The sequence below is a fragment of the Taudactylus pleione genome, unplaced genomic scaffold (assembly GCF_031769625.1).
Source record: "Taudactylus pleione unplaced genomic scaffold, aTauple2 ptg000435l, whole genome shotgun sequence".
Classification (NCBI taxonomy): domain Eukaryota; kingdom Metazoa; phylum Chordata; class Amphibia; order Anura; family Myobatrachidae; genus Taudactylus; species Taudactylus pleione.
This window is the reverse complement of record NW_028284837.1, coordinates 2,089,436-2,117,156: the sequence shown is the minus strand read 5'-3', so window position 1 is coordinate 2,117,156 and position 27,721 is coordinate 2,089,436. Positions and strand designations below refer to the sequence as shown.

The 27,721-nt window shown below is 42.3% G+C and overlaps 1 protein-coding gene across 1 annotated transcript; it reads left to right on the top strand.

The window, feature by feature from the left end:
- The first annotated feature begins 168 nt into the window (after window positions 1-168).
- LOC148505892 (extracellular calcium-sensing receptor-like) lies at window positions 169-25,464 on the top strand. The gene is made up of 5 exons (XM_088447615.1): window positions 169-450; window positions 14,169-14,993; window positions 17,867-18,094; window positions 22,675-22,798; window positions 24,551-25,464. The coding sequence occupies exons 2-5, from the start codon at window positions 14,577-14,579 to the stop codon at window positions 25,462-25,464; spliced, it is 1,683 nt and encodes a 560-aa protein (XP_088303741.1). The 5' UTR covers window positions 169-450; window positions 14,169-14,576.
- The last annotated feature ends 2,257 nt before the right edge of the window (window positions 25,465-27,721 follow it).

The following is a 27,721-nucleotide window of genomic DNA, read 5'->3' as shown; positions in this document are numbered from 1 at the left end:
AAATGGCTGATTCCAATTTGTTTCTCTGCTTACTGTACCATCTATCTTTCTAAGTTTATTTACACCATTTCTACTAAGCCACTGTTTTAGAATTTTATAACTTTTTTTCTGCATAATGAACTTTTTTCACTTACAGTGTTTTTATTTCTGTCCTGAAGAATCAGGTTGGATTACTATCATCAAACTCTGGCCACACAGTTTGCTTTAGAGGTGATTAACATGAACCCCAGTATTCTCGGTAACATGACATTAGGATTACAGGTGTATCCGACGTGTAATGTGCCTCACTATGAATTACAAGGAGCTTTGCACTTATTATCTGAATCCAGCAAAGTAATCCCCAACTACAGGTGCCGTGGGCAATCAGTCTTCAGTGCTGTCATAGGATCTTACTTTTCCACCAACTCAATTATAGTGGCAAATATGTTGGGGGTCTTCAGATACCCTCAGGTAAGAATATTTTGTTTATCTATCCTCTAGCAGCAAACATTTAATAATATGGACTACGGGCCTCATTCAGCTTGGATCGCAGTTCTGCAGGTCTGTGTGTGCAAACCGGCCGCTGCAATCACAAATTCAAAAGCAGCAGAAATGTAGTGGCACGGACAAATGACTGACAGGAAGTGCCATTTGGGGGTGGAGAGGGGGGTGGTTGAAGGAACGCAGGCGTGAATATGCATTTGAACACCATTACAGAGGCGTGCATAATTAGGCCTCAGTGATGGTATACGCAGCCAGAGCTCTACACGGTGACAGGAAACTTTGCAGGTTGTGAGACATGTCAAGCTCAACCACAACTCTGCATATGGGTCCGATGTTACTCGATGTTACCAATGTTTTTTCTGACTTGCAGATGTATGTAATGGGAAGTGGGAGGATTTATAAGCTGTGGGTGTCTTGGTATAGTGCGACGATCGCATTCACTTGCATATTATCACAACTTGCGGGTACGTGTGATTGCAGACTTGTGATCCAAGGTGAATGATACCCTATGTAACTTTCCTACATTTTTTTTAATCAAATATTTATTAATGGTCAATGTACATGGAACAAAGCACAAGGAAAGCTTACTTTAGGCCCAGTCAAAGTCATTTAGAAACTAGTATGAGATGCCTTCTCAATTGACCTATTTTAAGTGTGTGCGGGGGTGGAGGAATGAGTGAAGGGAGAAAAGAACATCATGAAATACCATCTGGAATTATAAAATTGGAGCCTGATCAAAATGACTGTAGGTCATCACTTATGCATGGTGACCTAATCACAGCTATGGTGTGCATGCACACCACACCTTATGTGCAAGGGGCAATCCCCAGTTCCTGCTGCAGGTGACATGCACATTAGGTGTGATGTTCATGCAAGCCACAGTGACAGAACAGAAGCGGCTTGGGAATAAGAGGTAAGTATAATGGTATGGGAAGAGGCAGGGATGGGAGGAGGCGGAGTGGTTGAAGTGACCCAGGCAAAACACAAGGTTATTTTATTTACTAGTATAAAATAAAGAGAAAGGAGATGTGAAGAAAAGAGGTTGTGTATCAAGAACACCATGGGGCAACTCTATGGTTACATGGACGATGAGAATCAGGACCTCATTCAGAGTCGGTCGAAGCGGCCGCACGGTCGTACGCCACCGATGTTTGCTATACTGCGCATGTGTAAAGTTCGCAATGCACGTGCGCAAACTAGCCGCTACGATCAGAAATTTCTCTCTCCTTGAACACCGCCAGGTCGGTCGTTTGAGTGACAGATTGAGGCGTTTGTGGGTGGTAACAGGGGAAGGTGCTTGAAAACGGGGGAGTGGAGATCCAAACGCAGGCGTGCCTCATTATGCGAACGGCGTTTTATGGGAGTGCATATGGATTATGGGAGTGCATAATTAACAAAGTAGCGTCATGGCACATGTGACATGGGAGGTTTTTACACTGACATGATAGTAGAGCTTAAGAGAGGGTATGGTCAACCTTAAGCTCTACGACCAGTGTCGATGGTTCCCGATGGTCTCGATTAATCCTTATATGCCCGGAGATGACATGCAATGTGTACGAGAAGGGGGCGTATTTTTTTGTCTTCCGACCGCTTCCTCCCCTTGGTCGGCCAACTACCGATCCGAACTTAGGGACGCAACTTGCGAGGGAATCATTTGAATATCCGGCCCCTTTTTCCGTACAACCGTGCGGCCGCTTCGACCGACTCTGAATGAGGTCCTCAGTTCCATAATGATGTCTGTGGTCCCCATGCTTTGATAAATGCTCTGGAAGAATTTACATTTCCACTAGTTATGTACAGTACCAGTCATGCACTCCATACTATGGACATGCCATTTCCTGTTAATGACAGATTGGAATGAAGGTTATTCATTGACAACTATCTAATAGGCAGCAGGAGAGAGAATTTGGTGAATTCGTCTGTTTTGATTTGGCTCTTAAAGAATTTGGGAGTCATTGGAAATTTGAGGGAATGAGGAAATTAAGTTGATATTATCTAGCCAAAAAACATAGGGTTTGGGGAGCTCCACTAAATGTGGAGATTTGTGTCCTCTAATGGCCAGTGCCTCCAACAGCTATGTGAAGTGATCAGATGTATTCTTTTGTAGCCAATTCAGACCATATAACGATCAATACAGTAGTTTATAAATATCCTAGAGTCTGATTTCTCCAAGACCACAGTGCTCATTCTTCAATTACTTAATCTTATTGTTAAAGTGTCTGAGCTGAAGATATTGTTTTTGGGAATGTAAATTTTGGGTTAAATTCCAAAAAGGGAAGGAGTTATCTTTAGTTAGATCATTGTAAGTATCTAATGCAACCTGCCAGCCATGCTTCAAATTATGTAAGGGTTAAATCATGCTGGTTGTAGTTTGGTATAAAGACAAGAGAATGTCAATGCTATAACTGTAGAATAACAGAAATAACCTTTTGTTTCATCTGAGAACGTGATGTTTCTGAGCGACCGCTTGCATCCTACGACCGCCTCTGAATGAGGCCCTATGTATCCATGATTTTAGCCAAGTTTATTTTTACAATTTACAATATAAATGACTTATGTCTCTTATTACAATTAAACTGTTATTTCTAAACATTGTATGCAAATAAAAGAACAAGGAGAAAACTAATAGGGCCGTACCAACAAGCTGCCACTAGTTCTGTAAATATTCCAGCAAGAATTTCACCACAATTCACAACAATGACATAAAATACAGAATCGGAGTAAACAAAACCTACGGCGCTAAAGAAATAATATATGTTAATAATACATCCCTTAAATGTAGGCGATGTTGACTTATAATAGAATGGAGCAGAACATAGTTTTTCCTTCTGGGTAGGGTCCTGGATTTAACAGTCGCTTGGTCAAATCATAAGGGGAGACATTAAACAAATAGAGACCAATGTGTAGTAATGTTTAAAGCCACCAACAAGAAATTATCATTCAGGGTAGGATGACTATCATAGAATAATGTATCATAGCGTACCCCACTCACATCATAAGTAAAAGGCATCTTTGTACAGCGAATCTTCTTTAGAGAATTAGCGTACCCAACTCACTTCTCGCTATTCTAGGCGAAGATATATAAAGGAATCTTTTTTTATTGTTCTATCCCAGTGGACAAAAGCCATGATCTGATGTGCATAAGCCTTCCCAGTATGGTTTTAATGGCTAATTTGACTGAGACACTAGGTGGCATACCCCAACTCACACTGTGTCATCGATATTTAATCATATATGGGTATATTTATGTAGAATGTGTGGATTCGTACCCTAACTCACGTGAGATAGAGCGACAGAACTCCCATAAAGGTATTTTTTCCCAGAAGAGTTCAATCCTTCATTATGGGTCCTCAAAAATGTAGCTCCATTATGTATATGAGCATACAGGAGTATTTTCAATCCAAAAGGTTTAATAATTAAAAAAACATTGCACTGATTGGATTTATATAGAAAATGGGCCTCAGACTGCACACCCTGAACATATATATATATATATAAATTGTGACACAGTCGGGATAGGGCTCCCTCTCCTGGGGTAGATGGACTCCCTCTTTACACACACAGCAGCTGAGGAAGCAGGACATAAGTCTGGGTTTCTTGTACAAACTGGTCGGCACCAGTCTTTATTGTACCAAACACATAAACAAAATAAAACAGTAAACAAAACCCTAGCCCATCTGGGCACTAACTAAACAGTGGGTACCCTCACTACCAGAACGGTAGGGCCTACTGCCCTCACCATCAATAATAGCATTAAATAAATAGAGTTTTATACTGCACTCAGCTCTAATGTTCTCAATTGGGAACCTAATCCAATATACACTTGCCTTGCTAATAAATAAATATGTAGATAAATAAATACTTTAATGAAAATTAGACAAAATTGGACTAATGATTAAATGAATTAATACACGTAGCACATCTAAATCTAAATGAATAGAAATATCCAAAAACCATGTAACACACATATAGCGAAATTAATTGAATATCAATTGTCAGTTTGGCACACAATTATATGAATAAATACAGAGGAGATCAGTATCAAAATCTGCTGATTGTAGAAATGAAAAGAGTACTTAGTTAATGATTTGTATGTATGGGTCAAAAATCCGGAAAAAGTCACAAGGAGGGAATTCCTGATATGTGGAAAATGCAGGGGAAATAAAGGAAAAGTCTTGTATGCAGAATGATGATGGTACCAGCGGCGTCCCGCTGATACCTGACAATACAGTTCTGTTGCTGGTACTGAGATGCCCGGGATAGGTTTCTTGAGGAAGGGAGAACGGACTGGTCGGCAAGTGAGGGGTTATTCTCAAATGGCTTGGCACTCCTAGTGCAACTGCTAGCAGTACGCGTGGACCCTGGTGCCTGCCAGCACCGCCCCACGGAGTGACTGCTACGTTGATGGGGAGGGATGTTATGGTTTGGGCTGTATGAAGCCGATTACCATATACCCCCTCCACACTTGAGACTTACCTTCCTGTGTTTCGCTGCTGTCCACTCCTTCCTCCAGCTGGTTATTCTTGCTTGTAGTCCGCGTCCTTCCTTCTCCTCGTGTAGTTGCACTGGCTTGGTTACGTGCAGCAGTCTATTCCTCGGTCTATTACTTCCAGGTTGTGATCACATGGTGGTGATCGAGCCGTGGTTTGGTGGATCCTTATACAGCAGTGATTTAAGTATAAAGATCTCCAAATGGTAATGATAGAGTCTCAATGTCTCCAACGCATTTCAGCCAGGTTTGGCCTTTTTCAAGGAGGTTTGTGTGAATATTGGAAGTCATGTTCTGTGGGTTATTATGGGAGGGATTCTTCTCATGGATTGGTTGTATGCAAATAGAGTTCATTCTGATTGGTTATTCCATTTGGAATTCCCAGTGGTGGACTCGTTGGGCACGAACAAACGAGGTGACCCCCAAGCGAGTTAGGATCTCCCATTTTAGCTTTTCATAGTCCTTTGCATCAGCCAGGCACAAATCATAGTAGGCCTTTTGTGGTTCTCCAGACAGGAAGGGTGCCACAAGACTTGCCCACTGTTCCTTAGGCCAACTCTCCCTTTCTGCGGTTCTCTCAAATGCCATAAGATATGCTTCCACATCATCACTTTTGGTCTTCTTTTGCAGAAAGTGACTAGCCCGTATGGAGCAAGTGTTGTTTGGAAGTCCATTGGAAGCATCTCTTTACCGGACTACTAACTGTTGTACCATGTCTTTTAAGGCCTGGTGGGTTTCCTCTATGGCAACTTGTTGTTGCCTCAGGGCTTCCTCCATGGTGACTTGTTGTTGCCTCTGGGCTGCTTTGGCAGATTCCTGCTGAGCTTTGGTATTTTCCTGCTGAGGTCTGGTAGCTTTTTGCAAGGCTTTGTTAGTTTCCTGCTGAGTTTTGTTAGCTTGGAGCAAGGCCTTAACAATGTCTTCCATGTTGTCTTTCAGTGTAGGTTTGTAGCAAACCCTGTCTTTTCTAAGCATCTGTCGATGCCACCTTCATGGACTTCACAGAACACGAGTTGATACCCAATACAAAAAATTGGTGTCTGTCACTTTAAATTTTCATGTAGAACTTTTCCTCTTGCTGCAAATTCCAGTGTGCATTTACCCACATTCTCCACCAATTGTGACACAGTCAGGATAGGGGTCCCTCTCCTGGGGTAGATGGACTCCCTCTTTATGCACACAGCAGCTGAGGAAACAGGACACAAGTTTGGGGTTCTTGTACAAACTGGTCAGTGCCAGTCTTTATTGTACCAAATGCAAAAACAAGATAAAACCGTAAACAAAACCATAGCCCATCTGGGCACTAACTAAACAGTGGGTACCCTCACTACCAGAACGGTTGGGCCTACTGCCCTCACCATCAATACCTGCATGTGCACAGTACTTACAGGGTAATCACACAGTGTCAGTGGACATGCTAGCCTGCATGCCTACTTCCCCAGGTGTGAGACACTCAGCCACAAACAAAGCATGCTTATCTTAGCCATTTCCAACTGCAAGCCCTAATGAGCCTGTTACCAGGCTGAAAGGCCCAAAACCTGGAGTGGCCTGTGGATGGAGCCCTCCCTCACCTCACATCCACACCCCAAGGACCCAAACCAGCTTTTCCAAAAGCCGATAATCTGGTCTGATTGCAAAACAGACTTCTCCTGGGGTTTTTTAGAACACATAGGCCAAAACCTAGGACAAATGTACCTGCCAGTGACCACTTTACCAGTGCTTCTATTGCAATATATATATATATATATATATATATATAACTGGAGGTGCTACCTGTGGAGACAATTGATATATACACAAAAAGGAATGCAAGTTCTCAACTCCAAATTAACTGATTATATATATAAATAAATACATATGAGGTTCTGGTTTTGTTGTGGACCCGGGGTGGTGATAGGAGCAGACACAGAAGCAGATTTAAATAAAAATGTGGAACTTTTAATAAGTGGTTTAATAGACATGAATATGGCAAAAGTAAAAGTCCAGGCAAAGCACTGAAGTGCACTTGGGAACTGTAGTGAAGCAAATGGGAGAATGTCAAGATAGTGACAGGCAGGGAACAGTCCAGTATGCAGGTATGGTGAGCTGAAATTATATGCAGGCAGAGGAGATATAATCCAGCAGAGTGTAAGTGGAGGCAAGGTGCAGGGTGACAGCAGACTCAGGTACTCAGGTACTCAGGCAGGAGGAAGGTAAATGGAGGGTGCAGGGAAGTCCAGCGGTTGGAGCAGGCAAGGTAAACAGGCTAGTGACGTTTCCAAGGAGGTAGGTAATGAGCACAGGAACTCTCTCTCAGCTGTCGCTGAGAAACACATTGCACTGGCAATGAAGGGAGGCTCTGGACCTCTCTAAATACCAAGTACCACACCGTGACTGGCCAGAGAGAGCACGTGATCCACCAGGATTGGACAACTGAATCACATGGCCGGAGGCAAGATAGCAGCGTGGAATGGAAGCACCACCAGGCCTCACCAGCCCAGAGTGACAATGTGCCTGCACAGAACCACGCACAACCAATGCCCCTTGCCAAACACCAGTGCCACTGCCAGATGCCCCCTGCCGCAGCAACCTCACAGGTATTACCCGTCAACCACCATGCCAAGAAACCTTGGTCATGACAGTACCGCCCCCCCTTATAGGTGGCCTCAGGACACTCACAGGCTTCTCAGGATGGGCAGCATGGAACTTCTTGATGAGTACGGGAGCATGGATGTCTTGGGCATTGGTCCAACAGCTCTCCTCCAGGCCATAACCCCTCCAGTCCAACAGGTATTGCAATCGCCCTCTGCGTACATGAGAATCCAGGACCTGGGAGACCTCAAACTCCATGCCTCTTTCAGCCTGGATACGAGAGGGAACAGGGAGAACTCTGTGAATTTGTTCAGCACCAGGGGTTTAAGTAGGGAAGTATGAAAAGAATTGGGGATTTTCAGATAAGAGGGCAACTGAAGGGGATAAGCCACAGGGTTGATTATTTCAATGATGGAGAAGGGTCCAATGAAACGTGGAGCAAACGTCATCAATGGTACTCTGAGCCGTAGGTTTTGGGTGGACAACCAGACTTGGTCTCCAACTTGCATGCATGGCACCTTCCTATGCTTTTTATCTGCCTGAAGTTTGTAGCGAGAGGACGCCTTCTCCAAGTCAGTACGTACTTGAGTACAAATAGTTGCAAATCTCCATACAGTATCCTCCACGGCTGGTACATCAAAGACAGGCAGGCTTTGAAATGCAGGAACCCGAGGGTGAAGGCTGTAAATGACTTGGAATGGAGTTTGGTTTGTAGACGAATGATAGGAGGCATTATGTGCAAATTCAGCCCATGGCAGCAATACAGACCAATTGTCTTGAAAAGATGACATAAAAATTATCAGGAAGGTGTCAAGGTCTTGATTAACCCTCTCTGTGGATCCATTACTTTGGGTACGAAAAGCCGTGGAGAAGTTTAGTTTTACTTGTAGAACAGAATATAGGGCTCTCCAAAATCTTGCTACAAATTGAGCACCACGATCTGAAACTATGGAAACCATGGAGACGGAATATGTGTTGGATGACCAGATGAGCCAAGCCAGGAGCAGTAGGCAGTTTCTTTAGAGGTACATAATGGACCATTGTCGAATATCGGTGATATTTACAACTTATGCTCTTAAGAACTGTCCGTTATCAGTTCTCACTTTCATTCTGTAATTGTTTCATTTGCAGCCACTAGAGGATTCCCCATGATCTGTTTTTATTCATTGTTGTTCACATATTAAAATTGTACTTCAATATATTTTCCTTCTCCTGTTTTCTATGGACGGATGTCCCTTGAGGGAAATACTCCAGGACAATTGAATACATACTGTACCATCTGAATTTGGGGATGCTAAGTATATTTAGCGCAAGTGTATTAGATTGCTTTACTTTTTTTTGCATGCTTGGTTATTGGAAGGTTTGGGAATACCTTCATTAAGCTGATTTCCACGCCTGCTGCTGACACCTGCACTCGGTGTTTCTTTTCCATATTTCTATTCTTCCCAGTAGAAGTCTGTAACTGTATGGTGGTGAACACTCTTGACTCCAAGACAGGGGCATTACATTGGATCTCCAAATTGTTGGAACTGGAAACGAGCAAATAATATTGCCCATCTGGCCATACGAGGGCTCACACACTGGATATTCTTGAGGAAGAGGAGGTTCCTTTGGTCAGTGAAGACAATCAAGTGAAATTTAGCCCCTTCCAGAAGGTATCTCCACTCTTTTAATGCCAACTTCACTGCCAAGATTTCTTGTTCACTTATAGCATAATTTCTTTTGGCAGGAGAAAATTTCTTGGAAAAAAACCCACAGGGATGAACTCAATTGTCTTCATAATGCTGGGATTGGACTGCACCCACAGCTTCTGATGACACATCCACTTCCAATAATAAAGGCCTATCCAGATCTGGTTGTCAAAGAACAGGAGCACAAATAAAGGCTTGTTTTTAAAGCTGGAAGGCTGTTTCTGCCTCAGGTGACCATAGGGCAGGATTAGCGCCTTTATGGGTGAGGGCTGTAATGGGAGCAATCACTGATGAAAATCCCTTGATAAAGTGTCTATAGTAGTTGGCAAACCCAAGAAGTTTCTGGATGGCTTTCAAGGTTTGAGGCCGGGACCAATCCAAAATCGCCTGCACCTTCTTGGGGTCCATTTCTAGACTGGAGCCAGAGATGAAGTAACCAAGGAATGACACACTGGGTACGCTAAAGACACATTTCTCCAATTTGCAATAGAGGTGGTTCTTCCTCAGATGGGTTAATACTTCCTTCACTTGTTTATGATGTTCCACTAAAGTAGACGAAAAAATCAGTATATCATCCAGGTAGACAACAACTGAGACATATAACAAGTACCAGAAAATTTCATTAACAAAGCCCTGAAAGACAGCAGGGGCATTGCATAACCCAAAGGTCATCACAAGGTTTTCAAAATCTCCATCTCTGGTATTAAAGGTAGTCTTCCATTCATCACCTGCGCAAATACGGATGAGATTATAGGCCCCTCTCAGATCTAACTTTGAGAATATGATGGACCCCTTAACTCTGTCGAACAACTCTGTGATCAATGGAAGTGGATATCGATTCTTGACCGTTATATCATTAAGGCCCCGGTAGTCTATACAAGGTCTTAAGCCACCATGCTTCTTGCCGACAAAAAAGAACCCAGCTCTGGCAGGAGAGTTGGAGAGATGAATAAATCCTTTTGCTAGGTTCTCCTGGATGTATTCAGACATAGCTTTGGTTTCAGGCAAGGATAGAGGATAGGTGCGACCACGAGGTGGCATCTTGTCAGGCAACAGATCGATTGGACAATCCCATTCTCTATGAAGAGGTAAGACATTTGCCTGTTGTTTGGAAACAACATCAGCGAACATCTGGTACTCCTTAGGAATTGCTGGAGATATTAATTAAACTGTTTTCCTTACAGGTCGTATCTTGGGAAGACAGGATTTCTGACAGTCAGCCCCCCATGAAAAGAATTTGCATTGAACACCAGTCTATCCTGGGATTATGCTGGTGTAACCAGGGTAGTCTTAAAATGATTTCTTGGGAAGCCTCAGGTATCACAAAGAACTTTAAAGACTCAGAATGGAGTGCTCCAATACGGACTAGTACTGGTTGAGTTTCTTTGGTGACCACTCCATTAGCTAGAGGCTGTCCATCTACAGCAGTCAGGGAAATCAAGTGATTGAGAGATGAACAAGGAATCTGTAGTTTGTCAACTAAGCTGGAGATCATGAAATTTCCGGCTGCTCCAGAATCTAGTAGAGCAGTAACAAAGACAGTTTTAGGCTTGAGATCTATAGCTAAGATAATTAATAAATCTTTAGTATTTGGGGATGGGCTCATAACTCCTAACTTGATGTCCCCAGCGTCAGTTAGGAACATGCATTTCCCGATTTATGGGAGCAGGAGGCCACCAGGTGATGTAAATCTCCACAGTAAAGGCAGAGTTTTTTAATATCCTTCTCTGACGTTATTCTTTGGAAAGATTTGTATGGTTCACCTGCATAGGCTCTTCATCCATAGGGGAAGGGGATGGACAGGTAGGCAAGGGAGGAGTAGATGACCTTTGCCGGTCAGTTCTATGCTTTTCAGCCTGATGTTCTCTGAAGCGTAGGCCAATCTTGTTGCAGAGTGAAATCATCTCATTTAAGTTAGTGGGACGCTCACGGGTGACCAGATTATCCTTTAGTCGGTCCAAAAGTCCATGCCAAAAGGCTAAGGTAAGGGGTTCCTCATTCCACTTGAGCTCTGATGCCAACATTTTAAACTGTATGGCATATTGGCTGACAGGATGTATTCCTTTTCTCAGGGTCACGATACTGGACAATGCTGATACAGTGCATCCAGGTTCATCAAAAATCCTCCTGAATGATGATTCAAAGTCTGCATAGTTATCCAGCAAAGAATCTGAACACTCCCAGAGTGGGGAAGCCCAATCCAGGGCCGGGCTGGACAACAGAGACATGATGTATGTCACTTTAGCTCTTGCAGTGGGAAAGTTATCAGGCTGTAAGGTGAAATGTATATCACACTGATTCAGAAACCCAAGACAGAGCTTAGAGTTGCCGTCAAATTTGCTTGGCATAGGAAGGTGTAAACAGGGAGGATACCCTGTTCCCCGTATTTCCAGGCACTGGAACAGGTGTTTTTGCTGATACCCCAGGGGTGGATAACGAGGTTTGCAGATTATCTTGTAATTTAGACATCTCCTGTAGAAACTGAGCCATTTGGTGCTGCATATCTTCCAGGTCTTCCAAACGGCCTGCAATACACCGAAATAAATCCACTCCAGACTCCTGTTCCATGGCCAATTCAAACTGTGAGGTTCTGGTTTTGTTGGGGACCCCGGGTGGTGATAGGAGTGGACACAGAAGCAGATTTAAATGAAAATGTGGAACTTTTAATGAATGGTTTAGTAGACATGAATATGGTAAAAGAAAAAGTCCAGGCAAAGCACTGAAGTGCACTTGGGAACTGTAGTGAAGCAAATGGGAGAATGTCCAGATAGTGACAGGCAGGGAATAGTCCAGTATGCAGGTATGGTGAGCTGAAATGATTTGCAGGCAGAGGAGATATAATCCAGCAGAGTGTAAGTGGAGGCAAGGTGCAAGGTGACAGCAGACTCAGGTACTCAGGCAGGAAGAAGGTAAATGGAGGGTGCAGGGAAGTCCAGCGGTTGGAGCAGGCAAGGTAAACAGGCTAGTAGCATTTCCAAGGAGGCAGGTAATGAGCACAGGAACTCTCTCTCAGCTGTCGCTGAGAAACACATTGCACTGGCAGTGAAGGGAGGCTCTGGACCTCTCTAAATACCAAGTGCCGTACCATGACTGGCCGGAGAGAGAGCACGTGAGCCACCAGGAATGGGCAACTGAATCCCATGGCCAGAGACAAGATGGTGGCACCCATCCCGGGCAGAACGTAAGCACCACCAGGCCTCACCAGCCCAGAGTGACATTGTGCCCGCACAGAACCATGCACAGCCAATGCCCCTCGCCAAACACCAGCACCACCTCCAGACACCCCCCGCCACAGCGACCTCACAGGTATTACCCGTCGACCACCATGCCGAGAAACCTTGGTCATGACAATACATATTTGCAGTAAATATAGATTTTTTACATAATCTTGCTCAAGGTTACGGGCCTACCCATCACATCCAGGTAACCTCTATAGGGCAATGCTCTATTAAGAAAACACTTCATTTTTCTTATTAGAGCAGTACCTTGGGGTGGCTTAGCTGGGCTAGTTTGGGGGCATCCTGTGCTCTGGATTTAAACCCTAGTATGTTAGGGACTTACCCTACAGAGGTTACCCAGATGTGGTGGGTAGGCCCATAACCATGGCCAAGATTATGCCAAAAACCTCTATTTACTGCAAGAATGTGTTTAGTTATATATAATCAGTTAATTTGGAGTTGAACACTTGTATTTCTTTTTGTGTATATTAAAAAAACATGTTTATCCCAAAACATACTAAGTGTGTGTGTAGCTCAATACTTGAACTTTTTTTTGGATTACCCATTTTTCCTACATGTTCTTACTCTGAATATTTATTGTATATTGTTTTATGATTTTTTTATTTCGTTTTTCTATGCACTATTTTACTTGTTTTTGATGCTATTATATGCTTTGGGATAAACATGTTTTTAAATTATTAAAACCTTTTGGGTTGAAAATGCTCCTGTTTGCTCATATACATAATGGAGCTACATTTTTGAGGACCCATATTGAAGGATTGAATGCTGGGAAAAGATACCTTTATGGGAGTTCTGTCACTCTATCTCACGTGTGTTGGGGTATGAATCCACACTTTCTACATAAAGATACCCATATATGATTAAATATCGACGACACGGTGTGAGTTGGGGTACGCCATCTAGTGTCTCACTCAAATTAGCCATTAAAACCATACTGGGAAGGCTAATACACATCAGATCATGGCTTTTGTCCAGTGGGATAGAACAATAAAAAAGATTCCTTTATATATCTTTGCCTATAATAGTGAGAAGTGAGTTGGGTACGCTAACTCTCTAAAGAAGATTTCCTGTACAAAGATACCTTTTACCACACTTACCCCCCACTTATGATGTGAGTGGGGTACGCTATGATACATTATTCTATAATAGTCATCCTACCCTGAATGATAATTTCTTTTTGGTGGCTTTAAACATTACTACACATTGGTCTCTATTTTTTTGATGTCTCCCCTTATGATTTGACCAAGCGACTGTTAAATCCAGGACTCTACCCAGAAGGAAAAACTCTGCTCGACTCCATTCTATTATAAGACAACATTGCCTACATTTAAGGGATGTACTACTGTATTAACATATATTATTTCTTTAGCGCTGTAAGTTTTGTTTATTCCGATTCTGTATTTTATTTTATTTCTAAACATTGACTAAAGGTTTCAATTTGTGATACACCATAAAACGCATATTTTGTTGACTGAAATAAGATATGCATTTACAAATGGACCAAGTACATGAAGAATTTGAAATCATGGGGGATATATTTACTAAAGTGAGAGTTTTTAGAAGTGGATATGTTGCCCATAGGAACCAATCAGATTATAGCTTTTATCTTCTAGAAGGTGCAAGTTAAATGTTAAGTAGAATCTCTCACTTTAGTAAATTTATATACAAATATGCAATTTCCTTTCTCTTTTCCAGATTAGTGCATCATCGAGTATCTCTCTCCTAAGTGATCGCATTAAGTTTCCCTCCTTTTTCAGGAGTGTTCCCAGTGATAAGGAACAGTCTAAGGGACTGGCTAAACTCATTCTGCACTTCGGTTGGACCTGGGTTGGGCTGTTGGCTGCAGATAATGATTATGGCCTACAGGGAATTCAGCCAATCAGGGAAGAGATAATAAAGGCTGGGGCATGTGTGGCCTTCCCTGAATATATTCATTTATCTCAACCAGACCGCAATGCTCCTCACATAATCAAGGTCATCAAAGAGTCATCAGTAAAGGTTGTCATTATCTTTTCTGTTGATGTTGATTTGGTTCCTATCATGAATGAGATGTTGAGATAGAAAATCAAAGGGAAGATTTTAGTCTCCAATGCTGGTTGGTCAATGTCTACTTTGTTCTCATCTGGAGTCTTTGATCAGATTTTATCAGGGTCCATTGGTTTACGCATCACCAACATAGTGATTCCAGGATACAGCAACTATCTTAATGACATCCAACCATCTTTGATAGAGTCCTGGGTGAACTTATATTGGGAGAAACTCTTTAATTGTAAGTTTTTGTATCAGAAAAACATGACCAGGTCTTTGGATCCCACAGTGAAAGAGTGCACAGGAGCAGAGAGTATAGACAGCATCAAGAACAGCTTCATGTACATCAACAGTTTATCATTTAATCATGGCTACTATGCTGCTGTTCATGTTGTGGCCAAAGCTTTGGAAGAACTGATAAACTGCAAATCAAGAGAAGGAGCATTATCTTCTACGAGCTGTAAAGAAAATGTAAATTTTAAGCCATGGCAGGTAAAGCTACGAACGTACTATTACACAAATACTCTGCAATATTGTGTTAAAAGATAATTCTAGCCAATACAGTTCTTTATATTTATCTTTTGCTTGAGTTCACTAAGATATAATGTTTAACTTTGATGTAGTGATCCTGTGATGTGTCTGGTCTGGTCCAATGACTTCAGTATTCCAGCAATGCTCAAATCTCTGCAACCAAGGCAGACCTCTGTCACAGTGGTGTTGGCAATACCCCTCACACTTGATCCTCCCATTCTCCTTCATTATTAAATATCCAGCATATATTACTGTACTTATTGTGAGTTTACATGACCTAATTAGCTGCAGACCTAAATAATCAGAGTAGAAAAAAATGCATTTTCTTCTTATTGTCAAAATAATCTGTAATCTTTATAATTCAATTTAAATAGTATTTCCAGAGTGTGTGTCTTAGAGAGGCAATATATATTACTGTACTTGCTGAGTGTTTTGTTGTCCTGTTACATGCACCCCAATATATTTAAAATGGATAAAAACAATTCTGGTGTAAATGAACACTGCAGTCTTATATAATTCACTTTAAAAAGTATCTTAAGAGTGTGTGTCTAGGAGAGGCATCTTATATTACTATACTTACAGGGTGTTTTCATGTCCCCATTAGCTGCACCCCAAAATCTCCAATTTTCATAAAACTGCATGGATAAGGTAACCATCTCTCATTTACCTGTCTCATTGTACATTTACTTGGTGTGTTGGCAGTGACGTCCAACTACAATGGCTATCTTTATTTATTTTCTTTTCTTTTTATTAAATCAATCATGGATTAGTCAAAAGAAGAGCAATCACAGACTAGTGCTGGCTGCCATAGTACTTCGACATCTACTTTAAATGGAGGTCAAAGAGTAAAGAAGGTGTAATAAAGGGCACATTAAATCTAAAATGTATTTCACAATTAAAAAGTCAACATCTCCTCTAACTATGAAGGGAAAAGTTACTGCCAAAAAACTTAACATTGCCAAAATGCCATATACTACACATAGTGGCAATTAGAGATTCAGCTACAGACCATTTGTCAGTAGTGGTCCTGCTAGGACCAAAAACAGTAAGACATCTTCTGTATCCTTGCCTGCCAAATCCTCCTTGCTCTGAGGCTAAATGTGTCACCTCTAAAATATTCATATCAGTGCACAAAAAACAAAGGCTGAAGAACAAGCAGGGATAGGATCAATGAGACACATCTGTACTTCTGTGTTTAAAAAAAAAACCTGTGATAAAAAAAATTGTGTGGAACCCCCCCCATAAAAAATAAACATCACCGGGCTTTGGAGACCCAGTACTGGTTGTGCTAAATACAGAGGACAAGATGATCACAGTGGAGGGAGGGCCGGAGGGGAGGCAATCTGGGCAGCATGAGGAAGCATGATACGTAGAAATGGATCTAAATTTAAATCAGAATATACTGGGAAATATGAGACTAAACTGGGGAAATTGCATTAAATCATATTTACTTACTTTAACAAAATTACTTTAACAGCTGCCGGGTTAGGGTTTCGGCTGTGCTGCTCAACCAGCAGTGATCGGCAGCACTGCAGACACTTGGGGAGGATGCAGGGATGGTTTTTTTATGGTTTGCGACCAGGGTCATCCTATGTAAATGAATACCATGGTGTCTGATAAGAATTGTTAACCAAATCCATATCATTGGAAACATGTCACCAAAAGCTACAATAATTCTGTCTGTATTTTACATAAGGCACTAGAAAGGTCTCTATTGTATATAGGTCACTCTAATGTTCACTTTGTTGTACATCAACCACTAAAATTCTCCCTTTGTTGTTTATCAGTCAGTAAAATGGTCACTGTATTGTATAACGGTCACTAAAATGGTGCCTGTATTGTATAACGGTCACTAAAATGGTGCATGTATTGTATAATGGTCACTAAAATGGTGCGTGTATAGTATAACGGTCACTAAAATGGTGCCTGTATTGTATAACGGTCACTAAAATGGTACCTGTATTATATATACAGTAGGTCACTAGAACACAAAACCTCTGACAAATCTGTTAAATCCAGATGTAATTATATATACACCTGCATCTATAGATATTGGATAGTCACTTACTTATCTGGTGTACTGTAAGTGGTCATTTCATTATAAGGTATCATCTATGGAAGGTTTCATTCACTCCCTTGCTTGCTCAACTGCTCCTTTTCCAAAATAAGGGTAGCCTTACAGAAGGGATGCCATCAATATCTCGTCCGCGGTGATTCTGATGGTCAGAATGCCGGTGCCAGAATCCCGACACTGGTCAGGTGTCCCGGCATCGGCATCCTGACTGTTAGCATCCCAAAGGTAAGTAGCAGGATTAGCGGGGGGGTTACCATTAGGGTTAGGGTTAGGCACTAGGTTGAGGGTTAGGCATTAGGTGGGTGGGTTTGGTTTAGGGTGCAGGGAGGGGGAAATTAGGTTTAGGCACTAGGGGGGAAGTTAGGTTCAGGCACCAGGGAGGGAGGGTTAGGAGGTGGGGAAAGGTTTGGATACCTCCTGACAGGTGTCGGTACCTTAACCCTGACGGGATGCCAGCACCGGGATTCTGACCCCTGGGATCCCGAGCGCCAACATCCCGGTACCCACCCCTTACAGAATAAGTTCCTTTTATGGTGGAGATTACATGTGTTTAGCTTAATGATTCCAATTCTGATGGTTTTAATCCATTCATTATGACAAATAAATAGTCTTTAAAAAGAGTCCTTTGGTAAAACAAAATGTGTCAGATCTGCTATCATTGAGCAACAGTGGAGTCTCCTAAATTTATTGCCATAGTCAATTGCCTAATAATAATAATAATAATAATAATAATAATAATAATGTATAATCTACATTACAGCTCCTGCACTATATAAGGAATGTGAGGGTTACTCTGGGCAGCGGAATTGACATTTATTTTGATGATAGTGGAGCAATTCCTGCCGTCTATGACATTGTGAACTTACAGCTGACCCAGGAAGGGACTATCAGACTGGTCAAGGTCGGCAGTTATGACACCACCGCATCTTCTGGTCATTTTCTCAACATTAACAAAAGTCGGTTGTTGTGGTCTATGGGGGAAAAAGAGGTGGGACCATGTATAGGAGAAGTTTCATGCAGTTTTTTTTATCTAGTGTGCTATAAGAAATTGTTTATAGGCTATTTAATAAAATGTGTAATTTTCAGTAAGACATTTTGTTCTGCTAAGTGGTGGAAATGTAGAGTGGATAAGACATACTGTACCTCCCAGTATTAGAAAATGCCAAATCAGGAAAAAGAGGCTCAGCCTAAAAACCCAAATATATAAAAGAGAACAATATTATAACGGCATGTGAGCTATTATACATACTGCTTTAACTGTTATTCATAGAGTATTAATAATCCCTATCACCTCACATCGATCACGTGTTCTCAATTATTAAATAAATATCAGTGTATGAACAGGTTTTCTGATTTTATTAGAGCTTAGCACTTTCTGAAGAGTGATTATTATGTTATTTCCACAATTAATTGATCATCTTTTCCTACTTATGTGATATTTCTCATATAACCTATCTATATCCATGCTCATGGTCTAACAATAGAGATGGGTCTGACATAATAGAGGTCTTATTTTATCATTAATGGGGGTGTACAGTACAATCAGAGTTTGGAGGATCTTAAATACAATATATGGGTATAGGGGAGATACTGGATACAAAACTCAACCTACTGTATAGAGAGAAATAGCATAAATCAAAATCTACCATACAGTCGGCATCCTCCAGCACCAGGAACAGTTCAGAAATTAAGCTCTCAGAGTACATGGCTCTAAAGCTTCTGGAGTTGGTGTTGATCCACCAAACTGCTTTTTTTTACCAACCATTGTTCTTGACATACCAGTAAGGGTGGGATATATTATTTATCACAATTAGATTGAGATATATCCTGCCCATACTTAAGGTACACTTAGCTGCTGGGATGGCTCTTCCAGAATACAGCTGTCCCAGCGTTGACTTGAATTCCGGGTTTTTGACCCAGGAGTCCTAATGCACATGCACCGGCCAATGGACTTTCATTCCATTTAAATTTAACTGGAAGTCACTTCAGCTGACCTGTCAGACCCACTGTACCAGGTACGTCATCACTAGACCAATAGGAATGCTTTGTCAACATTCTGATTATGTTGACATTTCATCAGCGTCGACATGTTGATGGTTGATATCCATATGCTGCATGTCAACATTACGACCAAGGGTCTGATTCAGTTCTGCATCCAGTTCCGATATTTGCGCAGATGGAGCACATGCTGGTCATAGCGCATTCATGTAAGTCACACTGTGCACGTGCATGGTGATTGAGGTAATGGGGTGTGGCTAGAGAAATGTAGGCGTGTCGCACTTTTTCAACACTAATTTCTTGGTGTCAATAAATTAGTTACTGCATCCTTGCTGGCAGCAGGAGAGCCCTCTGTGTTTCTGGAGACCCGCTGTGTCTGCAGCAGCTTAGCATTACCCAGAAGGCTGATGGCCGCCGGACCTGTGTTCAATATTTCTGATGTTGCCAGTTTTGTGCGTGAGCAGCGGATGTGAGATGCTTTCAGTGGGGATCTCTAAGCACCGGATAGCGAGTAAGTTATTAGCATTTCGCTATTGGGTCCCATGAGAATTTGCAGCTGCGATGGCATTAGCTCGAGGATCTGAATCAGGCAACATGTCGACAACCTCATGTCGACATTAAGGATGTCTAAAAAAATATCCTGAGCCCATTTATTGCCCTTGTGAAAGTGCTCTACTCTGCCTTATAGTTCAACAGAGAAAGTTATCATTAGAAAGCATGGGGCTAGAAATATATAATTTTTTTCAGTTTCTACAGAAATGTTACAAAGCTGTTGATAGAAGTATATTTGAGAGAGTTATTACAGGTACATGACTTCCCCTGACATCATTGTACTGTGCAAGAAAGTTTTTCATGGCATTACATTTATCTAGTTTGCCATAGCATGGACCATGGATGACAAATAGACTATAGAGTAGCTGGAACCTGTACTGTAATCAAGGAATTTTGCTAAGGGTTGGTTAAGTCGGGATGCAGTCAGGAAGCCAACGGTCGCAATGCCGACTGCCGGCTTCCCGACTGTCTAATCCCAGCAACGTACTAATGACAGATGTCAAAATCCTGATGCCTGTCATTAGACCTATGCCGGGAGCCCGATGCCTGGCATAACGAATGAAGGTAAGCCGGGCGAAGGACGCGGACAGCTGTGTGGGGGGAGGGTTAGGTTTTAGGGCTCCCAGTGGGATTGAGGATTAGGCACCCCCCCGGCAGTGTTAGGTTTAGGCTAGGGGAAGGGGGGGTTAGGCACCCCAGGGGAGTTTAGGGTTAGGGGTTAGGCACCCCCCTGGGATACTTAGGGTTAGGCTGTGAGGAAGGGGGGGTTAGGTTTAGGCACTTAGAGGGGGGTTAGGGTTAGGCACTTGGGGGGTGGTTAGGGTTAGGCACCCTTAATGGAGGGTTAGGGGTGTAGTAGGGTTAGCATTGCTTACTGAAATGGACGATCGGGATCTTCACCCCTGCCATGCTGCTGCTGTCCACGGCTGTCGATATTACATACTGATTCCGTTAAGTCAATGTAACTACCAGATCAGGAGAGGATAATGTAGAAGTTGGGAAGATAATTTAATCTGGAAAGTTAATAAAATTGAAAGAGGTTATGTTTCTGCATGTAACTAAGAGGAGATCTGGTAGGTAGAGTAGAGCAGCAGATGGGTTACAGTGGTGGGGAAGCCTGTGACAGTGATGGTCCGAGGGGTGTAAAGAGTCATTAAAGAAATCAAAAACTAAACAAAATCAAGGGAATGGCCTTTGCGATGACTAGAAGAGTAAGTTCAGGGCCTGATTCAGCTTGGATCGCGAGGCCGTGTTTACATGCACCTGGTCAATGTTTGCGTTCTGTGAATGCATATGAGTCGCTCTGCGCACGTGCATAATAGCTATTGCGATCGGGTAAGGGATGGCAGAGTGTACGCAGAGCCTTCCTATAGTGACTGACAGGAAGTGCTGTTTGAGGGTGGTAATTGGGGGGGTTTGGTAGAACGCAGGCATGCCTTTGTGTTGGGACACCGTGCATAATTAAGTCTCAGGAGTGGCATACGCACCCTGTGCTGTGGATACTGACATGAAGTTTAGCAGTTTGAGAGTGAAGTCATGGTCAACCACAACTGTGCATATGGGTCCGATGTTACCGATGTTTTCGAACACTTGCGAAAGGCATTGCGGATGTAAGTAAAGGGAAGTGGGCAACTGGAAACTGTGGTGGGCGGCCTTGTATAGTGCTGCGATCGTATTGCCATTGCACTCATTTGCATAGATTTGCAGCTGTTGGGTGTGTGCGTGCGAACGCAGCCTTGCGAACCGTGCTGATCAGGCCCTCAGTACATATGTGGTTTACCAAGGCTTTGAAATACCCTCAGATCCATCTTCTCTAGCATTGATTCACTTGTATTTGATTTGATTTAATTGATTTACTTGTATTTGAATCACAATTGTCAGTCTAAAGTGATCATTGGATCTACAACATTTATTTTTTGGGTTTGTCCTTTTAGAGTGGCAGAGAAGGAAGGTTAGAGAGAGTACAGTATGTTTCTAGGCAGAGTTGTGTTGTCCTGTGGATATCCAGGCCTTGCATGTTTCAGCCACAATGAAAATTTGATGCAAATTGTCTCAATTTCCCACATTTGTGGCCACAAGCATGTTTGACAACAGTGCAAAAAAAATTATTGGATATTTGTTTTTTCCCACATCTGAAAATCCATTCAGTGTGACTCTTTGTTGCTAGTCATCTGTTGACTGATCTGCAGGAAAGTCATGATTTGAATGAAGGTCCTCCTTTTACTCTACCTATATACTGTACTGTAATACTTTTCGACTGTCTAATCCTGGCAAGGGTTAAATGACAGGCATCAAAATCCTGATGCCTTTTATTTTACCTACGCTGGGAGCCCAACGCCCGGTAATCCCGATCGATGGTAAGCAGGGCACCGGGCGCGGACAGCCGCGGGAGGGGAGGGTTAGGTTAGGGACTCCTGGGGGTATTTAGGGTTTGGCACATACCCGAGAGGGTTAGGTTTAGGCTAGGAGAAGAGGGTTTAGAGTTAGGCACCCCCGGGGGGAGGTTAGGGTTAGGCACCCCCCAGGAAAACAGGTTTAGGCAGCAGGGAAGGGGGGTGTTAGGTTTAGGCGCTTAGAGGGGGCATTAGAGCTAGGCACTGGGGGGGAGGTTAGGGTTAGGCACCCCTAAGGGAGGGTTAGGGTTAGTGGGTGGGGAGATTAGGGTTACTTACCTTAATCGCCGTTTGGGATTTTCACCCATGTTGGGCTGCCGCTGTCAGATAAATCATATCAATACCCTGGTACAGAGCTTGTCTTACGATGAGTTGAGACAATTACCTAGAGTGGCAACTACAGTAAATGCACTGCAACAGCCAAAACGTTCAGCTGCTGACAATATAGTTACAGAGGAAGTGGGCACAGGAGCCAATACTTCAGCAAATTAGTTTGTGTACTGGCATCATGAACACTAGTGTTAATCTAGGTTTGTTGAATTGCATGGCACACTAAGAAGATTTATTAATTTGTGAACCTTTGGTTTTCAAAAACAAAAATCAAAACCTTGTGTCCTATCACCAGGTCCCTCGCTCAGTCTGCAGTGAGAGCTGTCTCCCAGGTACCAGGAAGGCGACTATAAGAGGACAACCTGTGTGTTGCTTTGAATGTGTCCCCTGTCTACAAGGAGAAATATCTAACCAGACAGGTGAGTGATGGACCTGCTGATACGTCCTGAAATATTAAGAGACATTACAAGAAGTTAAACTCTTGTTCTGGATTAATATAAATCTTATGCTGCTCTTATAACTTAATCAACTTTGTGCAATCAACCAAACATTATCAACCTGCAGAATAGCCTTCAACAATTTGAAACAACAGAACATTCACAGTATTATAATTATTTTTTATCAAATCGGTTGAACTAGAACTTTTACAGAAGGAAACTAAATCAATAACCAGCCACTGTAGAAAGAACAGCAGTTTCCAGAGGAACATGGGCAGTTATAAGACACTATGACCCAGAACCTGCTGAAACCCACCTCAATTGTTTGTTTTTTTTATTTGTTTTTTTTCTGAATCTTTCATTAAAAAAAAAGATTCATGATTTACCTGTGTAGGTGCGCACACCACCACCTGTCACTGTATTCTTTACAAGTTATGATGACTAATACAGAGGTTTCCAAACTCTGCCCTTACAGCCCATGTTTTCAGGATATCCATGTGTGAGCACTGGTGACTTAAATAGTACCTCAGTCAATTTGGATTAACTATCTGGACTCAAGCAGGGATATCTTTGAAACCTGGACTGTAATGGCAGAGTTTGGGAGCCTTTGGACTAAGCTATGTGCTACTTGTATTCCACATTCTATGACAAATTAGTGATAGAGAGCATTGGCCACAGAGCTATTGCTATAGCAAGATCATACAATTATTATCTTGTGATACTGTATCTGTCTTGTCCAGGGTGGTGACGCCTGGCAGCTCTCACTGCTGCTTTGACAAATTTAGGAAGGCAAGGAGCACCTTTGGTAAATAGAAACATCACTATTGGGAGAAGAAAACTTAACATGATGTAGCTGGGGGTGGTATGATTGGCTGAGGTGGCATAAGGTCAAGAGAGATATGATTTGCTGGGGTTGGCATAATGTGGATGAGGTAGGCATGATGTGGCAGGGACATGGAAATTCATGACAACTTTGTAGTGGTGGTCTGTTGCTTCTAACACATCAAACAACAGTCAGACGCACAGTCTTTCCCCTAACACAATGTGGCCATGCCCCATTCAGAAGCACGATGGCACACAAACTCAGTAATAAGCAAATGTAAGGGGGAAGGGGGTTATTGGCTGTACCCGTGCCAGAAATTTATCTTGGCAATTCTATACAGTATTTGTTTGAAATATGTTTGTATTTTTTTCTTTTTATACCAAAGTAGATCTATGATAAAGTTCAATATTGTTTCCCTCATTGTCTAAGATCACTTGTCCAATAATAATTTGTTAATGTGATTTTTCCTGTCTTTTAAAATAAAGTGAAATTAGATATTGGGTCAATATGATATTTTGTTTTTGAAAACAATGTGAATAGACAGGAGAATAATATACCTGAAAGACGAGGTACAGCAACATAAATCCCATAAGATGTTGGGTAAAGTCATTACCAGGAGGTCATCGCTGTTATAATTCAAAATCATTTGTCCAACGTGCTATTGGAAAACAACCAACTATAAATTGTTTGGACAGTTCTTTAAAAAAAAAAACCATTAATGTTATCCACATCGATTTGTACTATTTTTAGTGAGTAAAACATTAGGAGATACAGTAAATACACATATTCAGAATGACTGAATGTAGATGTCCTCAAGTCCTTTGTTTCTTGCTATAATAATATAATTAAATGTCTTCAATTACATTTTTTTTAAAAGTTACATGTCATAATTTAACTATTCTGTCTCTCAGATTCTGTTGATTGTCTGAAGTGTCCGTGGGACCAGTGGTCAAATCTCAACAAAAACAAATGTCTACAGAAGACTGTAGAGTACCTGCACTATGAGGATCCACTAGGAGCAGTATTGTCAACTTCAAGCATACTGTCCTCAGTCATTCCTGTTTCTATTTTAATGCTTTTCATCTACTCTAAGGACACACCCATAGTGAAAGCTAACAATTACTCTTTAAGCTGCATTCTGCTGGTGTCTCTGTCTATGTGTTTCCTCTGCTCTTTAGTTTTCATTGGTTATCCTCAACCTGAGAGTTGTCTCCTACGCCAAGCTGCTTTTGGACTGGTTTTTGCCCTTTGTATCTCATGTATTTTGGCAAAAAATATCATGGTGGTATTTGCATTCATGGCCACCAGACCGGGCAGCAGCCTGAGAAGATGGACCACACCTCAAGTGTCCTACATGATCATTTTTACTTGTTTTCTTTTACAGTTCCTCTTGTGTGTCACTTGGCTGTCACTCACCCCTCCTTTCCCACAATACAACACACAAATAAAACCAGGACTCATTATTGTTGAGGGTAATGAGGGATCACCCATTGCATTCTGGACCATGTTAGGTTACCTGTTTCTTCTGGCTACCATTAGCTTCATTGTAGCCTTCTTGGCTCGGAGACTCCCTGACAGCTTCAATGAGGCCCAGTTTATCACTTTCAGCATGTTGGCCTTCCTCAGTGTCTGGGTCTCCTTTATCCCAGCCTCCCTCAGTGCTCAGGGAAAATACACTGTGGCCATGGAAATATTTGCCATCCTGGCATCCAGTTGGGCTCTGGTGATCTGTATGTTTCTTCCTAAATGTTTCATCATATTGTTCAGACCTGACATGAATTCCAGGGAACATCTCATGAGAAGAGACAGGGATCAGTCAAGGTGATCAATATATAAATAAATAAAAGCATCTGCAAAAATCATATTTCTAATTTAATATTTTCAGTTAAGCCTCATTGTAATACATTAATGTTGCTGTTTTTGTTACTGTAAAATATCTCATCTGCACTTTCAGCTGATTATGGCTCATTTCAGAGGGAATAGTCCAGTTTGTTGCATAGTAGATTTTATTATTACAACATGAAAACATTTATATTTGGAACACAGGGCCTGGTGGTGGGATACTGCGCATGCACGCTGCGTGCCACGCGCATGTGCAAGCCCCAGAGCGAGAGAGAAATTCTCTCGCTCCGTGTCTCACTACAAAAGGGGTGGCTGTCGATGTTGATCAACAGCTTGCCCCGTTTTGTAGGCGGGGCAGTGGGGTAGCTACACAAACAGAGGTGTTCCCGAAGAAATGCTTGCCGTTTGTGGGAGGCACCACTGACATCACCAGTGATGTCAGTGGAGAGCTTCCTGCTCTGTTAGAGCAGAAAGCTCTTTGGGGCTTGTGATGGATGAGACCCTACCACAAGGGTCTCGTCGCAAGCCCCGATGGTCACGATGGTCATGACCATCGCGACCATAACCTGGCCACCCGCAAAAGCTGTGGTTGGTCACCCACAGCTTTGCAAGCAGCCAGGAGGCCGCAACCATCGTGACCATCATCATGGACGCTCGCATATGCTGTCGGTGGTAACCCACAGCTATGCGAGCGTCCAAGAGGCCGCTCCATTTTTAGGGAGGAGGGCCCTGATTCAGAGCGAGCGCTCTGATCAGAGCATTCGGCTCTGAATCAGGCCCTCAGTTAAATGAAGTCAAATGGTCAGTGACAGGATGAGGTTGATGAGCTGTCCCACTCCATAAGTTTAAATACAGTACTAACTTCCAGTTGTGGCTCCTTGGAATGCTCGCACCATATATTATACATACACACATATAATGGGAAGAAATGAGGGGTTTGGTTTCCTGAAAAACAAACACACCTAAAATTAGGGGTTATGAGTCAAAGTGAGCACTGGCCCCAGTCTTCCCACTAAGTTCAGATCCCAGAACAAGGCAAAACATCAATTTCCCCGCACCAGGGGCATATCTACCCATTGGCCAGTATGGCACTCGCTAGAGGCGCTGACATAAGGGGGGGTGCCATCTGGCAGTGCCACCAGCAGCCAAGGGGTGGACTACCCCTGCTCAACAGTGATATTGCACCAGGAGAATGAGAAGGATATTTACATAATTGGCGATTACAACAAGGATGATGAAGATGTTGATGATGAAGAACATGTTAATGGTGAGGATGGTTGTGTAAAAACTGTAAATCAGGCAACAGTTGTTGCCCATGGTGGGAAATATCCCATTGTTACCATGCCTGGGAAAAGTACCAAAAAATCCACATCTCATGTGTGGAATTATTTCCACCCAAATACAGACAACCTTTGCCAGGCCATTTGGAACCATTGCCATGTAGCAGTGAGTAGAGGTAAGGACCTTAACAATCTAGTAACCTCCTCCCTGTTACATCACTTGCAGCGCATTCATCAAATAGAAAAGGATATTTCAAATTCTGAAACTTTGGGGACAAAAAACTGAACAACAATCAGTCCAGTGTCACTTAGCTGCTCCCTTCTATCTGTATCCAAGCGCCTGCAAGTTCTACCACTAACACCTGCATCATCATCAACATCCTCATTCGTGATCGGAAGTAGTCCTGCATCCAATTTCATAAGCATGACTGACTCCTATCCTATACGTGATTCCTCAGAAGGATCCTTGAGTGTAACACCTGTTGCTGCTGCTGGGGGTGGATCTTCATCCCAGAAAGGGACCAAGAAGACTACAACTAGTAGTAATTAAAAAAAAAACAATTGACTATTAAACAGTATTTTGATAGAGGATGTAAGTATAAAAGCTGTCACCCAGTTTCACAAGGGTTCACTGACACCATGATGGCTGTCCTAGTATTAGATGGTGAAAAAATAGAAAATGAGGAAGATAGTGTGGAGGAAGTGCAAAAGGAGGATGAGGGGGAAATTTGTGTCCTATCTGATGCTAATGAGGATGTTGATGATGAGGATGTTTTTTGTGTAAATCAGCCACCAGTGGCAGCAGTTCATGCTCCTGATAAAAAGAAAGCCAGAAAAGCCATGTGTTGGGTGTGGAATTATTTTAAACTAAATTCTAACAGTTGTGAAGGCATCTGTTCCATTTGTAAAGCCAAATTTAGCAGAGGAAGGGACTAGGCACCTCCTCTCTGTTACATCATT